The sequence below is a fragment of the Pyrus communis genome, chromosome 10 (assembly GCF_963583255.1).
Source record: "Pyrus communis chromosome 10, drPyrComm1.1, whole genome shotgun sequence".
NCBI lineage: Eukaryota > Viridiplantae > Streptophyta > Magnoliopsida > Rosales > Rosaceae > Pyrus > Pyrus communis.
In genome coordinates, this window is record NC_084812.1 from 1,933,999 (window position 1) to 1,952,699 (window position 18,701).

At 34.4% G+C, this 18,701-nt stretch overlaps 3 protein-coding genes across 3 annotated transcripts; all 3 read right to left on the reverse strand.

Moving 5' to 3' along the window:
• Positions 1–2,981: 2,981 nt before the first annotated feature.
• On the reverse strand, positions 2,982–3,601 carry LOC137749059 (uncharacterized protein At1g15400-like). Its single transcript, XM_068489242.1, has one exon. It carries the CDS (start codon positions 3,375–3,377, stop codon positions 3,042–3,044), a length of 336 nt encoding a protein of 111 aa, XP_068345343.1. The 5' UTR covers positions 3,378–3,601; the 3' UTR covers positions 2,982–3,041.
• A 2,019-nt stretch (positions 3,602–5,620) lies between these two features.
• Positions 5,621–9,249, reverse strand: LOC137746901 (NADH-cytochrome b5 reductase-like protein). The gene is made up of 7 exons (XM_068486916.1): positions 9,136–9,249; positions 7,928–8,296; positions 6,626–6,703; positions 6,314–6,403; positions 6,101–6,214; positions 5,932–6,000; positions 5,621–5,828 (listed from the first exon to the last, which is right to left on the reverse strand). Exons 1-7 carry the CDS (start codon positions 9,247–9,249, stop codon positions 5,763–5,765), a joined length of 900 nt encoding a protein of 299 aa, XP_068343017.1. The 3' UTR covers positions 5,621–5,762.
• A 278-nt stretch (positions 9,250–9,527) lies between these two features.
• On the reverse strand, positions 9,528–17,960 carry LOC137748414 (NADH-cytochrome b5 reductase-like protein). Its single transcript, XM_068488557.1, has 12 exons — positions 17,734–17,960; positions 11,813–11,855; positions 11,567–11,642; positions 11,326–11,385; positions 11,188–11,238; positions 10,922–10,976; positions 10,739–10,809; positions 10,607–10,658; positions 10,285–10,362; positions 9,973–10,062; positions 9,760–9,873; positions 9,528–9,659 (listed from the first exon to the last, which is right to left on the reverse strand). Exons 1-12 carry the CDS (start codon positions 17,890–17,892, stop codon positions 9,543–9,545), a joined length of 966 nt encoding a protein of 321 aa, XP_068344658.1. The 5' UTR covers positions 17,893–17,960; the 3' UTR covers positions 9,528–9,542.
• Positions 17,961–18,701: the final 741 nt, after the last annotated feature.

The window sequence follows — 18,701 nt, forward strand, 5'->3', positions numbered from 1 at the left end:
CCAATTCTCTTCTAACTACAAAGTTTTAAAATTTTCGTGGAAGTTAAAACTCCACCATGGTTGCTATGGGACAAACTGTTTGACAAAATTTTCTGAACCCACCACTAACAATTTCTTCTTCATTTTTTTCATAACAATCTTCAGAAGAAAAAAAAAACTCATATCCTCGCATGGTGTGGATCCTTAACAGCTCAACAATGAAAAAAAAAATAGTGAATAAATAGATTAGAAAAGTGAAAATTGATTGTTTTGAGGAAGTTAAGTAGAGGAAAATGTTACTGTCAAAATCCAATACACCTTATCCTTATTACATACGTGTCCTTACAAGCCAACAAACCCCGCTGTGAAGCGACCTCAGCGTAACCCTAACCCTAATTGGTAATTTTCTTGTCAAAAACCCCAATTAATTATTGACTTTGAAATAAAAAGCAAGCCAAATAGCCAATAGAAAATTGGATTAGCTGTCGAATTTCCCACACATTCTTTTAATTAATTATTGTGTCTGGGGACCAACCAAAGTAAATTGTAATTTTCTTCAAAACTAGTCCTATTTATTTGTATAATCCCACGTTATTTTTTAGGTTGTTTCAACCTAGACGTTATCGGTATACTAGGAGCACAATCTAATATATCAAGTATCATAATATAAGTATTTTTTTTTCTTCTTAATATTCAACCATTTATATTATGACACTTAATGCACTAGATCATATTTTTGGCGCACTAAAATTACACGTTTATTATATCGTTGGCCAAAAATTGCTGAGCTCTAATTGGTACTGGAACTGGCTTTTGGTCTTAAAGTGTAATCATAATAGTTCACATGCATTGAATATTTATAAAATTGCTGAGTTTTAATATTTTTCCTTTTAAAAGCATAAAAGAAAGAAAACGAAGCAATCATACTAGCTCACATGCACAAAATATTGATAAAATTGCAAAATTAAGTGAGTTTATGTGAGGGTAATATTAAGATACTGAAAATTTTGAGGATTAAAATGAAAGAAAAAAAATCATTAAATAATAAACAGGTAGTTTTGAACTAGTACTTATTCTTAAATAACTAGCGTTTATAAATAGATGTACAAATATTTATTTAAAAAGTAAAAAACTACTAAGCTCCTTCGACATCTCTTCATTGACAACATATTTCAGTTTGAAAAACAGTAAATTCACATGAAAATTCCTCGTATTACATCAATTTCTTTTTCTCTTGCACTTTAGCATAAGAACGTTGGAAACTTGGGGGAGTGCACGTTGATGTCAAGGACTTATTTCATTGTAGGGTATTCTTAAACAAAATTAAAATAAAACTCTTAAGTAAAAGTCCACGGGTACTAGAATAATATGATGGCCGGCCCTTAATTTTCAAAAGGCAATAATTATTAGAAAATCATTAGAATTAACAAAAGTTTATGCCGCTTAGTACTACGGTCTAGTGGTATTCTTATTCACTGGTAAATGAGAGATCTTAGGTTCAATTTTTGTTAAAGGTTAATTGATCATTATTATGGCAACCCATTGTGAGACTTAACTCACTCATCCACCACTTTAGTGTAGATATTATCAATTGTTAAAATAAAAAAAAAAATTATTGCTAATCGCTACTCACCAAACACCAACAACACACAACAATTTTTGACATTATATCAACATAAAAAAATTGGAGACAAATCCGTTACATCACTTTTTCACATAATTTTTGTCGCATATTTTCATAATGTACTTTAACGATCTGAATCGTCAATCTTTTAGATCTTAGATAATATCTATAAAAAAATCACCAAAATTTAAAACTATACAACCGTTAGATTAAGAGTTTAGAATTTCTTATAGAACCGTATTTGCTAATTTTCTTCGTTACAGATGAATGTTTTAATTGTTATATATTTATCTAACTTTTTGTAAAAATAATTTATGAATAATATTTTAAAAAATAAATAATTCAGATCGTTAATATATATTATAGAATGAGTTCTATATAAACACAAATATTTTGTGAAAAAAAAAGAAAGTGGTATAACAAATCGGCCCTCTGAAAAAATATGTTGGTCTTATAACTTTACAAAAGTATGACGATAAGCTAGTTTCCCAAAAAAAAAAAGTAAGATGATAAGCTTTGCCAGCTGCCATCGCGTGGACGCATTATGCAATGCGCCGCCCATGAAGGGGCAATATTGTAAATAGCTCATACAATCCTATTCATTTATCCCACATTGAAAACAAGTCAAAATCCTTTTACGAAAAAAGCCCTACTTTGTTGAATTGATCAAATTTGCAGCTCCCACTTTCTTTGAACCCATCGTGGCCATCATTATTACAACGATCAGTGACAATGACGGATTCAGAATTTATATCTCCAAAACAAGATATAACCGGCACGCTACTTCGATCGCTCTTTTAAAGCTTATCTTATCTTGGTCTTTTTGAGATATTTTATCAAGCATTTTACCGTTTTATTACTTAAAAAAGAATATTAGAGAAATATTTGTATAATTCCAAGTATAGCAATTGTATCCGCTAACTCCTAAGTGAACCCTTCAACGACATTCTCTAATTATGAATACAAATGAAGATTCGAACTTAGAACATCTTCGATCACTAAAAAATTTAAGAGCTCGTCGGTTCTTCGAATTGATAATCAAGAACAATTAAGAAAAATTAGAACATAATTGAGAATTCAAATGGGATATTACTGTAGCTCACCGGACACACCAAAAGTATTTAATTATACATTTTAACATTACATTACAATCACACCTTCTTCTCAGAAATTTTCCAGTACGCCGGTGGACTCGGTACACAAGTGTAATAACATAATTGATTAAAATTCGAGAAAAAAATTTCAATTAATTATACTAATACATCGTATGTACCAGACCGTATTTCCAGCATTAAATAATCCTTCTCCCCCCCCCCCCCCCCCACAATTCTCTAATAACATTAGAAAATTAAAATAAAAAAAAAAAAAAAAACTTGGCATGCAGTGTTTTTCCAATTAAAACAAGAAACAGCTAACAAATTTCAAGAATTAATTAATTCTACGACCTTCGTTTGTTCGATTTCGGCCGACGCGCCGACGCCGGCTTCGGTTTTCCAAACGCGCCGCAGATCCCGCAGCCGGAGACTTTCGGGGAAGGCGGGTCCGTCGCTTGTGGCGAAACTTTGACCGTCCGATACCCCTTTCCTCCGTTGGATCGGCTCCGCTCCATGGTGGGTGCTGCTGTGCCGCCGCCCTGAGCCTGCTGAGCTGCCTCTGCCTGCTTCTCCGCCTCCACTTGGTTCAGCGCCCGCTGTAGAAACTTGTCGTCCCAAATCAACCCCGACGAGCCCTGCCTCCTAAACGTGCTCTCAGACCTCTGAAGCCCCTCAGCCATCGGATTGATTTCTGAAATTTTTCTGATGAATCTCTGAATCTACGATCTGGGTTTTGTTTCTGGAGTCTGGATGGTTCGATTTATGTGAATTTGGTGGATGGGATTTGGAATTTGGGATTGGAATTTTGAAGTCCAAGTAGCTACAATGGTGCGTGTTTATTTATTTATATGGTGTTGGACTTTTCTTGCTGCTTTGGGGTGCAGAGAGAAAGGGCGGAGAGAGAAAGAGAGAGAAAGTGACAAATGAATGTTAGGGAGAAAGAGATTAGGAGGTGGAATCTAATCGCTAATTTGCGATTAATTATATGAATTACTGTGTCTTGTTTCAGTGTTCCTTTTCTTCCTAATTATTTTTCAGTAACTAAAGAAAACAATTAGCTTTGGTCGTTTCTGTTTATCTTTTTGTTTGATTTTGATTCTCAGTCGAAAATGCGAAATAAGGAATTAGACAAGCGTCTAAAATTAAGAAAGAACGAATAAATGTTTTAAGAAAATTCTAAAATTTAATTGATATTCGGTGAATATAAGTTGTACTTGGAACTGAAAATCCGAATTGAAATTCGAAATCTTATTAGTAATTTGAAGATCTTGTAAAGAAAGAAGCATCAATGAAAACATAACCAACCAGGAAAAGAAGATAAAGAAAACATAAAGTTACCTAAAATACTAATATTTCTAAAATAATAAAATTCAAAAGATTTTTTATGTCCTTTTATAGCATCTCCAACGGGGAGATGCAAAAACTATGTTTTCATTGCATTTTCCGCTTTACGTTTTAATTTATATTTTTTAGGTTTTGGCCAACCAAAAAATGCAAAATATTTTACATTTTTATTAGAGATACCTTTAATTGTTGCATGAATTTGTACGTCCAATGTTCTAACTCGTGTAAAAGACGTACTTAACGACTTGAAGCTAAAATTTGAGTTGGTAATGATCTTTCTTTTTGCCAGACCAATGCCTAAGTTCAATTCCCTGTCGACAATTCTTCTTGATGAAAGACCTGTAAAAAAAAAAAAAAAAAAAAGGGCTAAGACTCCAACGATAAGTCTTCAAAAAGGCTTGTAATATGCTCTAGTCTTTAAATGGGTAGCCTCCCCTTGCTCTAAAATTTTTGTTCCCTAAAAAAATTAAAAGAGAAAAATTAAATTACAGCAAAAATTGTATATACAAAATTAAATTGATTATCTTCTCACTTAAATATTTAATTTCTAACTCTCTCTCTCTCTCTCTCTCTCTCTCTCTCTCTCTCTCTCTCTCTCATTACAAGACAAAAAAACGTTACTAAACGAATTTGGAGATTGTCAAAGCTAGCAAGAAAACCTTCCAATGGCATGTCGACTTCTGTGTACATAATGCTCCAATTCAACACTGGTTGGTCGACATCTGTGAACAACCAGTGTGGGCCATTAGATGGATTCGGGTCGAGTTACCCGGAAACAGTCGAACATGAGTCCCCACCTGGTCAATATTGTTGTTCTAATCTTCTAAAGCAATGCGTTTGACTCAGCCAAAAAGGAAATGTGTTTTTTGACTGATTATTTCTCCATCGGATGCTTTGATTAATCGATGCTTAACTGATCAACAGTAAACGTTCTTGACAACTTGAGTTGAGTCAAAGATTTAAAGTACAAATTGAATAGGTTGTGATCAATTAAAATGAACTTGAACTTGAATCTAGTCCGTTTTTTGTTGTGTTAAAATGTATGATGAACATGACTAGACATGATGAGTTGTGAATTCACGATAGAGTGAGTTATCTAACATATCCTAATACACAGGTTACAAGTTCTGTCTTACAAATCTTTGCCAATCCAATCCAATCCTAAGGCTCAATCTTATCTATCCCACCAGGTATTAGGCTGCCGTGCGGATCTCTTCTCCCGTGCATGCCTAAGTGAACCACGTCGAATTCGACCGCTAGAGAAAACTGCATTCCCCTGAGTGATTCACAAGGGCTATTTCCAACTTCAGATGCCAATCTTCCATGCAACAGCCTACCCGTACCATACCTTTTAGGCCTTTTCCTGCTTCTGCCAAACAATCCAAGTGATTCGCGCCTTCTTGATAAGCCGGTAACTGAACGACCATCAGTCAACCTTCGCCTTCTCAGGCGGTTTCAGAGATACGTAAAATCCTTGTCTGTCTGCCAATTCGGAATCGAACATTATCTCCTTTCCGTAAATAATGATGTGCAGAAAGAGAGATGACATTTCGTCCCCTCGAGTGGACAACACAACAAATTTCATAACAAAATATGTCCTATTCAGTATTGTTCCCAAATTTATTTGGAATTCGAGTTTGAGTTGTGTATGCTTCGTAATAACACAGTTTATTGCACACAAATTTGAAATAAAACCCAGTAAGTGCTTCTTGTAAGTGAAATCATCCTTGCTGAATCAAAAATACCATTTCTTCAGTGTACCCGAGTTCTTTTAGTATGCCACTGAGCTGCAACAAAGCAAACAGAGAGTTATGAGAAAAAAGAAATAGAAACGGTAATGGACTAAATGGTTTTACCGCAATTAAAAAGCAGGATACTGCCCTTCTTTACCTCTCCTTGCGATCGGTCTTGAGCCCTGTCACCAGATATATGTTTCATCATCCCAGGAGGACCACATACCTGCACAAGCAATGCAGGTCGATCGATGAGATCTAATGAAAATTGAACTAGAAGATGATATCGACAAGTACATAGTGCCTCTGCAGTATGTAACACTTACCAGGATGAGAGTATCTTCACCAGGAGCAGGTAAGCCTTTAACTGCCATGTCCTTTGATATGTAACCTTTTCCCCCTATCCAACTCTTTGTTGGATTATCTACAGTGTAAAATACCTGCATTTGGTTTCAAAAAATAAAGCCACGTTTCATGAGAGAGACCATCCAAATTTGGAGTGATGCAATGATGGTATTTTATGATGAGACAAATGGTACCTTTAAATTTGGGTGGCTAGCTGCAAGTATGTCGAGTTTCTGTTTAAGCAGTATGTCATCAGGGGAGACATTCGCATAAAGAAGTGACACCTAGGCCATCATCAATCGTCAATTTCACACAATTACAAAATATGCTGAGACTGTCGTATAGCGATTATTACATAGAATTGACATTGTTAAATATCACAAATATACTTACTCTATTATGTATATAAGTACACATATTAAAATGAGAAGTTCAAGATTTCAATTGGATAGACCGCAGTTGTGAATGTTGTGATGTAAAGACTAATGATATAGGCTCTCTCTCACCTGAGTTGTGTCGTCAGGATTTTTTAGTATGGCCTCAATAACCTGAAGCATTGGAGTAATACCTGTACCACCGGCAATCTGTAACAAAGAATGAAATCGCACTTTCAGACAAAGAGACCACACAGATTTATCATACACCAATGATCTTAATTTTTGTAAGTATTCACGTGTATAGACACACAATGCAAGAAAGAACTGAACACCACTACCATAATTGAGAAAGACTTCACAACCTTGAAAACAAAAACTCTTTCATTTTGCATGTCATTGCACATTTAATATTTTGTAATAGATTAGTAGTGTATGGATGTTTGTTTATTAGGCTCTTATTTTTAAGTGTAGATGTAGTACTTAAACGACAAATGTGTTTTAATGTTTTGAAGTAATATTTATGTGGTAATGTGTGGTATGTGCAAATTTAAGAAAAAAAACATTTTTCTTAACGGGTCATAGCTGGTCATAACGGGTCGGGTCACTTTATCTGTTGGGTAAAGTGACCCGACCTGTTAAGGACCCGTTAAGATAACAGGTGTTACACGAAAACGACACGAACACGACAGACATGACCCGTTTGCCAGGCCTACTCTCAATACAGAAGAAGAACCTGAATCCTAAACCCTTAATGACAAGTAAGTTGCTATACGGGCAAATATAAATCAAACCATAATGAGCAGGAAAAGACAATGAAAAACCTTTTATTGCATTAGGAAACCTATAAAACCAATAGAGCAGTGATTATCCATGAAAACGTTAATGTCGCTCAGAAGGGTCATCTTGCAGTAGTAAACCAGCAATAAAAGGTATTCTGATCACACACCGGGATATCTGATCCTGTGCTCTTTTCGTTTTCATAGTTATACCATGCAGGCATACACAACTTCTAATTACTATCCGACGATGAACATCACTAACGCAACACCATAAATGAAACCAGTTCATCAAACGCAATCTACACTAGCTTGAAAATCCCCATTACTCCAAACATTCTAAGCTAATTAGACAAGAATCCAAATACATAAACAATTAATCAACAACAAAGACCTGAACAAACAAAATTCAAATACCCAATTATACTATCTGTAGTTTACAACTAAATAAACCCAGAATCGAATATCGAAAAGAAAACAAAAACACCATCACAAACACACCCATTTCTTTAAACGCTCAAAACCATCAGGAGAAATTATACTTTCTTAAAAAACCCAATTGGGGCCACAAAATTCCTGAGCTAAAACCCACATTGTATCAGTAATAAATCAACAATCTGATCAATACCCAGATGAAATGAGCAGGAGAAATTACCAAATCCGGCGAGGAATGGTAGCAGAGATAGGAGATTCCGCCGGAGACGGCTGCGACTGCTCCGAAGGGAATGCGGAAGCTGGACTTCGATTGACCTCGAAACGAGCTGTTGAAGGCGATCGGCGCCGCCTTGGCGAGCCTTTGGAAGAAGGTAGCCATTGGAAGAAGCAAAGCACAAATGCTGCTGGCCACTTGCCTTGCTGATTTCCCACTACTCTTGGCGACGTTTCCAGTTTCCACTTTCGTGGGAAAAGTCTTAACGTTTCTGGCGTGGAAGTCAGTGATTACTGGGCCCAATAGCCACAAGGCCCAATTTATGGATTGGATACTTTTCACTGGGTGGGCCGGGAATTCAAATATGGGCCTTGACTGATGAAGTTATGAGACATAGGTCGAAGCTTAAGGCCTGATGTGCTCTCAATTTCCAGTGGACCGGTGCCTCAATGTGAAAAAAGAAACCTTTCCTCTCGTGGAAAGTACTGATAATCCATGTGTTTTATGAGTCCTGTTAAGATACAAGTATCTAACAAATACAAACACTTAAAAATATTACTTTCTGAGTCCCATTAAGATATAAGTAGGTAACCAATACGAACACTTGAAGAGAGTTTCACGTCAAATTTGTTGAAATTCGACATGGCCTTCCACATACATAAAGTTTTTTGGATTAGATTTGTTGAAATTTGAGTGTCGATGAAAGAAAATTGAAGACAAAGAAGCAGACTCAACGACGAATTTAGGTCGTCGCACTTTTGAGATGCAATGTGAAGTCGAGAGCATCAGCATCCATGGATTTGGGGCTCAATCTTTGTTGAATTCGAATGGTAATGGAAGTAAATCCAAGAGAAGGAAGAACACATGATATCTTTACCAAAATACCCTTCTATCTTTTGCTTGAATACACGCCACATAAGCAATATTTCTGCCATATTAGCACATTCTGTCACATTTTGACTTAATAAACAAAATCTCAGCAAAATAAAGTGAAAATCAAGTTTCAAGTTGCAAAGTAACGATATTTTCATTACAAGAGAAACGAATTATGGTCTATTTATAACCAGATAATGAGATTCAAACATCTCATGATTATATGATTGAATTAGGATAACAATATCTCATAGCACCAATAGTATAGTTGGTGATGGTAAAACAATCCAAGTGATTCGCGCCTTCTTGATAAGCCGGTAACTGAACGACCATCAGTCAACCTTCGCCTTCTCAGGCGGTTTCAGAGATACGTAAAATCCTTGTCTGTCTGCCAATTCGGAATCGAACATTATCTCCTTTCCGTAAACAATGATGTGCAGAAAGAGAGATGACATTTCGTCCCCTCGAGTGGACAACACAACAAATTTCATAACAAAATATGTCCTATTCAGTATTGTTCCCAAATTTATTTGGAATTCGAGTTTAAGTTGTGTATGCTTCGTAATAACACAGTTTATTGCACACAAATTTGAAATAAAACCCAGTAAGTGCTTCTTGTAAGTGAAATCATCATTGCTGAATCAAAAATACCATTTCTTCAGTGTACCCGAGCTCTTTTAGTATGCCACTGAGCTGCAACAAAGCAAACAGAGAGTTATGAGAAAAAAGAAATAGAAACGGTAATGGACTAAATGGTTTTACCGCAATTAAAAAGCAGGATACTGCCCTTCTTTACCTCTCCTTGCGATCGGTCTTGAGCCCTGTCACCAGATATATGTTTCATCATCCCAGGAGGACCACATACCTGCACAAGCAATGCAGGTCGATCGATGAGATCTAATGAAAATTGAACTAGAAGATGATATCGACAAGTACATAGTGCCTCTGCAGTATGTAACACTTACCAGGATGAGAGTATCTTCACCAGGAGCAGGTAAGCCTTTAACTGCCATGTCCTTTGATATGTAACCTTTTCCCCCTATCCAACTCTTTGTTGGATTATCTACAGTGTAAAATACCTGCATTTGGTTTCAAAAAATAAAGCCACGTTTCATGAGAGAGACCATCCAAATTTGGAGTGATGCAATGATGGTATTTTATGATGAGACAAATGGTACCTTTAAATTTGGGTGGCTAGCTGCAAGTATGTCGAGTTTCTGTTTAAGCAGTATGTCATCAGGGGAGACATTCGCATAAAGAAGTGACACCTAGGCCATCATCAATCGTCAATTTCACACAATTACAAAATATGCTGAGACTGTCGTATAGCGATTATTACATAGAATTGACATTGTTAAATATCACAAATATACTTACTCTATTATGTATATAAGTACACATATTAAAATGAGAAGTTCAAGATTTCAATTGGATAGACCGCAGTTGTGAATGTTGTGATGTAAAGACTAATGATATAGGCTATCTCTCACCTGAGTTGTGTCGTCAGGATTTTTCAGTATGGCCTCAATAACCTGAAGCATTGGAGTAATACCTGTACCACCGGCAATCTGTAACAAAGAATGAAATCGCACTTTCAGACAAAGAGACCACACAGATTTATCATACACCAATGATCTTAATTTTTGTAAGTATTCACGTGTATAGACACACAATGCAAGAAAGAACTGAACACCACTACCATAATTGATAAAGCTAACGACGATGCAAATGCATGGAACCCATGAGATATTCGTAAAAGGTGGAGAAAATTATTATATATTATATATTGAATTCTATACAAGTAGCTCATACCATGCCTATATGTTTCTTCATGTTGGGAGTATATCTGAGTTTTTCAATGGGCCTGCAAGAAACGGATACACCTGATTAGAAGATGATTTAGAGCATATCCACTGCTATTGCTTGTGAATGTGGATAAATTACCCCTTCATTTCAACTATGTCGCCTGGTTTTAAACTTGCGAAATGCTGGCTCATTTTTCCTTCTGGATACACCTGCATAGAGTTTCAACAAAAATGAAAGAAGCTTGAATTGCATCTAAGGGTCAATGAATCCTCAGAAACTTAACCAAATCAAGCGAATAAGTGAATATAATTGACAGCATACCTTAATTAACAAGTCAAAGTATCCCTTGGCATCTGGATCTGAAATAGGAGTATACCTGAGCATAAAGGTAAACTGAATAAACACTACAAGTCATGCAAATGAAAATATACGAGGTGACTGAAAATCAAAAAGTAAATTCAATAACTCATACAAACAGCTGCAGGTAAGAGAAATACAGAATTCAAAGACTTCCAAAGTTACATAATTAAGTCCCGGCATAAGGAGAAAATAAAAACAGCATTTAACATGAGGCCAGAAAGACTTACGGGCGTATGACATATTTTGGTTTCCCTTCAGCATCTTGTTCTAATGGAGCCCTAGTGTTACAGGATCACAGGGACAAAAAACTATATCAATAAGGAATTTCAAGACAAAGCAGAGTAATTATAAACAGAAGAGTATACCTCGTAAGGAGACATGAAGCAACATATATACCCAACTTGGCATTCGGATCAAATGTAAACCTGCCAGTTTTGGAGAAAACTAAGAGAAATCAGTCACATTGATGTTTAGACATTCTACAAGAACATGAAATCAGGACATCTTAGTATTATTGCAGGTATTTGAAGAGCTAGTGCTTCTGATCAATATAAATTTTATTTCAAATAATAGTTCTAAGGCATCTGGTGTGTCTTGAGGATATACCTGAATAATTGTGTATTATGGCTAACCCTTGCAGTATCTTGCAACTTAAATTCAACCCATTTGTCTGGATTAAGTGCTGAAAACACAGTAAACACATTTACCGAGCATGAATGTAAGGGTGAAAGAATTGGATGTGTGGCATTCACAGAAATTAAGCTTGATATACTAAGTTTCTAATCCGTTAACACAATACTTAGTTCATGATATAAAGCTTTGAGCTACATATTTAGTCTTATCAAAACTCACCCACTTTTGGGCCAGTTTGTTCTTTGATTTCATCTAGATAGACCTGTTAAAAAAAAAAAGAAAAAAGAAGGATTCTTAGCTCTCAATTAGGCCTGGTAATTCCTGACACGACCCGATAACCCGATACGACACGACACGAAATTAACAGGTGTTCGGGTCGACACGATAATGAATCAGGTCGTTATCGGGTAACCCGATAAGCACCTGTTAAGATAACAGGTTGATTCGGGTATACACGTGGATAACACGATACACGATAAGCAGAATATTATTTTAATAATTTTATAACCCTAAAAAAATACTGTAATAATTATATATATTAATTTAACAATTTTATACCCCTAAAAACTGTAATAAATATATATATATATATATATATATATATATTAAATTAACTATAATAATTATACCCCTAAAATATTAACTATCTATAATAATTATATGTATATAAATATATATTAAATTTTGAATTAAATTTTATAAAAACTATAATAATTATTAATTAATATGCATTCATTGATTTGATTCCATAATTGATAATTCCATTCCATTCCCTGCAGTGCCGTCCTTTTTGAAGAAAAAGAGAGGGAAAAATGAAAATTAATAGAAGTGGTGAGATTTTTTTTTTTTTTTTTTTAAGTTATTAACTTTTTATTGCGTATTTGACATATCTCACTATTTTTATAATGACTCACGTGATGTACTAGTCCGTATACCAATCAATTATACGTACAAAATAAATAGATTTAAATCTACTTAATAAATACACACACACACACACACACACACCATTGAACTTGATGGAATACGAATTCTCCAAAACTAATTTCAGCGATCCCAACCGTCAAACTTGTTTGTATATGCTTCGAGATCACATCAGCAAAAAGTTGCAAATAACAAACATTCAGATATCAAGTAACGGGACAAAACTTTTCGACGGTTATAAGAGAAAAATCACAATTTAACGGTTATTTTAACTTCGATTTTGATGATTTTTTACAGCTACACTCATTGACCCTATATGAATACAATGAATGAATTTGATCTTCAATTTAAAATATTTACACAAGTGGATACCACAAAATCTTATGTTATACTTGATGAAAGAATAAATAAACTCTAACTGTTAGTCAATCTATTGTTTTTATGGGATACAAATTCTCCAAAACTAATTTCAACGATCCCTACCATCAAACTTGTTTGTATATGCTTTGAGATCACATCAGCAAAAAATCACAAAAAACAAACATTCAGAGATCAAGCAACGGGACAAAGCTTTTTAACGGTTATAAACGAAAAATCACGATTTAACGGTTATTTTAACTCCGATTTTGATGATCTTTTACAACTACACTCCTTGACCCTATATGAATACAATTTATAAATTCGACCTTCAATTTAAAATATTTACACAAGTAAATACCACAAATCTTATGTTATACTTAAAGAAAGTATAAATAAACTCAAGTGTTAGTCAATCTATAGTTTTGATGGGAAACGAATTATCCGAAACTAATTTCAACGATCCCAACTGTCAAACTTGTTTATATATGCTTCGAGATCACATCAGAAAAAAATCACAAAAAACAAACATTCAGAGATCAAGTAACAGGACAAAGCTTTTCGACGGTTATAAACAAAAAATCATGATTTAACGGTTATTTTAACTCCGATTCTGATGATTTTTTACAACTACAATCCTTGACCCTATATGAATACAATGAATAAATTCGATCTTCAATTTAAAATATTTATACAAGTGGATACCACAAAATCTTATATTATACTTAATGAAAGTATAAATAAACTCTTAAGTGTTAGTCAATCTATCATTTTGATGGGATACAAATTCTCCGAAACTAATTTCAATGATCAAAACCGTTAAACTTGTTTGTATATGCTTTGAGATCACATCAGCAAAAAATCACAAAAAACAAACATTCAGAGATCAAGTAACAGGACAAAGCTTTTCAACGGTTATAAACGAAAAATCACGATTTAACGGTTATTTTAACTCCGATTTTGATGATTTTTTACAGCTACACTCCTTGACCCTTTATGAATACAATGAATAAATTCGATCTTCAATTTAAAATATTTATACAAGTGAATACCACAAAATCTTATGTTATACTTAATTAAAGTATAAATAAACTCTAAGTGTTAGTCAATCTATCATTTTGATGGGAAACGAATTATCCGAAACTAATTTCAACGATCCCAACCGTCAAACTTGTTTGTATTTGCTTCGAGATCACATCAGCAAAAAATCACAAAAAACAAACATTCAGAGATCAAGTAACAGGACAAAGTTTTTCGACGGTTATAAAGGAAAAATCACGATTTAACGGTTATTTTAACTCCGATTTTGATGATTTTTTACAACTACACTCCTTAACCCTACATGAATACAATAAATGAATTCGATCTTCAATTTAAAATATTACACAAGTGGATACCACAAAATCTTATATTATACTTAATGAAAGTATAAATAAACTCTAAAGTATTAGTCAATCTATCGTTTTGATGAGATACAAATTCTCTGAAACTAATTTCAACGATCAAAATTGTTAAACTTGTTTGTATATGCTTCGAGATCACATCAGCAAAAAATCGCAAAAAACAAACATTCAGAGATCAAGTAACGGGACAAAACTTTTCCACGGTTATAAACGAAAACTCACGATTTAACGGTTATTTTAACTCCGATTTTGATGATTTTTTACAGCTACACTCCTTAACTCTATATGAATATCATGAATAAACTCGATCTTCTATTTAAAATATTTACACTAGTGGATAACACAAAATCTTATGTTATACTTAATGAAAGTATAAATAAACTCTAAGTGTTAGTGAATCTATTGTTTTGATAGGATACGCATTATATGAAACTAGTTTCAACGATCTAACCGTCAAACATGTTTGTATATGTTTCGAGATCGTATATGTCAAAAATTTCAAAAAACAAACGTTCAGAGAGCAAGTAACGGGCCAATACTTTTTGACGATTATCAACGAAAAATCACGATTTAACGGTTATTTTAACTCTGATTTTGATGATTTTTTACAACTACACTCCTTGACCTTATATGAAAACAATAAATGAATTCGATCTTCAATTTAAAATATTTACACAAGTGGATACCACAAAATCTTATGTTATGTTTAATGAAAGTATAAATAAACTCTAAGTGTTAGTGAATCTATTGTTTTGATAGGATACGCATTCTACGAAACTAGTTTCAACTATCCCAACCGTCAAACTTGTTTGTATATGCTTCGAGATCGCATCAGCCAAAAATCACAAAAAACAAACATTCAGAGATCAAGTAACGGGACAAAGTTTTTCGACGGTTATAAAGGAAAAATCACGATTTAACAATTATTTTAACTCCGATTTTGATGATTTTTTATAGCTACACTCATTGACCCTATATGAATACAATAAATGAATTCGATCTTCAATTTAAAATATTTACACTAGTGGATACCACAAAATCTTATGTTATACTTAATGAAAGTATGAATAAACTCTTAAGTATTAGTCAATCTATCATTTTAATGGGATACGCATTCTACGAAACTAATTTCAACGATCCAACCGTCAAAAATGTTTGTATATACTTTGAGGTCACATAAACCAAACATTCAGAGATCAAGTAACGGGACAAAACTTTTCCACGGTTATAAACGAAAAATCACGATTTAACGGATATTTTAACTCCGATTTTGATGATTTTTTACAGCCACACTCCTTGACCCTATGTGAATATCATGAATGAATTCGATCTTCAATTTAAAATATTTACACTAGTAGATACCACAAAATCTTATGTTATACTTAATGAAAGTATAAATAAACTCTAAGTGTTAGTGAATCTATTGTTTTGATGGGATACGCATTATATGAAACTAGTTTCAACGATCCAACCGTCAAACATGTTTGTATATGTTTCGAGATCGCATATGTCAAAAATTTCAAAAAACAAACGTTCAGAGAGCAAGTAACGGCCCAAAACTTTTTGACGATTATCAACGAAAAATCACGATTTAACGGTTATTTTAACTCCGATTTTGATGATTTTTTACAACTACACTCCTTGACCCTATATGAATACAATGAATGAATTCGATCTTCAATTTAAAATATTTACACAAGTGGATACCACAAAATCTTATGTTATGTTTAATGAAAGTATAAATAAACTCTAAGTGTTAGTGAATCTATTGTTTTGATAAGATACGCATTCTACGAAACTAGTTTCAACGATCCCAACCGTCAAACTTGTTTGTATATGTTTCGAGATCGCATCAGCCAAAAATCACAAAAAACAAACATTCAGAGATCAAGTAACGGGACAAAGTTTTTCGACGGTTATAAAGGAAAAATCACGATTTAACGATTATTTTAACTCCGATTTTGATGATTTTTTACAGCTACACTCCTTGACCCTATATGAATACAATGAATGAATTCGATCTTCAATTTAAAATATTTACCCTAGTAGATACCACAAAATCTTATGTTATACTTAATGAAAGTATAAATAAACTCCAAGTGTTAGTGAATCTATCGTTTTGATGGGATACGCATTCTACGAAAATAATTTCATTGATCTAACCGTCAAACTTGTTTGTATATACTTCAAGATCGCATACGCAAAAAATCGCAAAAACCAAAATTCAGAGATGAATTCGATCTTCAATTTAAAATATTTACACTATTGGATACCACAAAATCTTATGTCATGATGATCGATGAAAATTGAGGATTTTGTAAAAGGAATAACATGCAAGCTCTGAGTTCCATTGGCAAGGTTTAAACTTTTGAGAAAGACTTCACAACCTTGAAAACAAAAACTCTTTCATTTTGCATATCATTGCACATTTAATATTTTGTAATAGATTAGTAGTGTATGGATGTTTGTTTATTAGGCTCTTATTTTTAAGGGTAGATGTAGTACTTAAACGACAAATGTGTTTTAATGTTTTGAAGTAATATTTATGTGGTAATGTGTGGTATGTGCAAATTTAAGAAAAAAAACATTTTTCTTAACGGGTCATAGCTGGTCATAACGGGTCGGGTCACTTTATCTGTTGGGTAAAGTGACCCGACCTGTTAAGGACCCGTTAAGATAACAGGTGTTACACGAAAACGACACGAACACGACAGACATGACCCGTTTGCCAAGCCTACTCTCAATACAGAAGAAGAACCTGAATCCTAAACCCTTAATGACAAGTAAGTTGCTATACGGGCAAATATAAATCAAACCATAATGAGCAGGAAAAGACAATGAAAAACCTTTTATTGCATTAGGAAACCTATAAAACCAATAGAGCAGTGATTATCCATGAAAACGTTAATGTCGCTCAGAAGGGTCATCTTGCAGTAGTAAACCAGCAATAAAAGGTATTCTGATCACACACCGGGATATCTGATCCTGTGCTCTTTTCGTTTTCATAGTTATACCATGCAGGCATACACAACTTCTAATTACTATCCGACGATGAACATCACTAACGCAACACCATAAATGAAACCAGTTCATCAAACGCAATCTACACTAGCTTGAAAATCCCCATTACTCCAAACATTCTAAGCTAATTAGACAAGAATCCAAATACATAAACAATTAATCAACAACAAAGACCTGAACAAACAAAATTCAAATACCCAATTATACTATCTGTAGTTTACAACTAAATAAACCCAGAATCGAATATCGAAAAGAAAACAAAAACACCATCACAAACACACCCATTTCTTTAAACGCTCAAAACCATCAGGAGAAATTATACTTTCTTAAAAAACCCAATTGGGGCCACAAAATTCCTGAGCTAAAACCCACATTGTATCAGTAATAAATCAACAATCTGATCAATACCCAGATGAAATGAGCAGGAGAAATTACCAAATCCGGCGAGGAATGGTAGCAGAGATAGGAGATTCCGCCGGAGACGGCTGCGACTGCTCCGAAGGGAATGCGGAAGCTGGACTTCGATTGACCTCGAAACGAGCTGTTGAAGGCGATCGGCGCCGCCTTGGCGAGCCTTTGGAAGAAGGTAGCCATTGGAAGAAGCAAAGCACAAATGCTGCTGGCCACTTGCCTTGCTGATTTCCCACTACTCTTGGCGACGTTTCCAGTTTCCACTTTCGTGGGAAAAGTCTTAACGTTTCTGGCGTGGAAGTCAGTGATTACTGGGCCCAATAGCCACAAGGCCCAATTTATGGATTGGATACTTTTCACTGGGTGGGCCGGGAATTCAAATATGGGCCTTGACTGATGAAGTTATGAGACATAGGTCGAAGCTTAAGGCCTGATGTGCTCTCAATTTCCAGTGGACCGGTGCCTCAATGTGAAAAAAGAAACCTTTCCTCTCGTGGAAAGTACTGATAATCCATGTGTTTTATGAGTCCTGTTAAGATACAAGTATCTAACAAATACAAACACTTAAAAATATTACTTTCTGAGTCCCATTAAGATATAAGTAGGTAACCAATACGAACACTTGAAGAGAGTTTCACGTCAAATTTGTTGAAATTCGACATGGCCTTCCACATACATAAAGTTTTTTGGATTAGATTTGTTGAAATTTGAGTGTCGATGAAAGAAAATTGAAGACAAAGAAGCAGACTCAACGACGAATTTAGGTCGTCGCACTTTTGAGATGCAATGTGAAGTCGAGAGCATCAGCATCCATGGATTTGGGGCTCAATCTTTGTTGAATTCGAATGGTAATGGAAGTAAATCCAAGAGAAGGAAGAACACATGATATCTTTACCAAAATACCCTTCTATCTTTTGCTTGAATACACGCCACATAAGCAATATTTCTGCCATATTAGCACATTCTGTCACATTTTGACTTAATAAACAAAA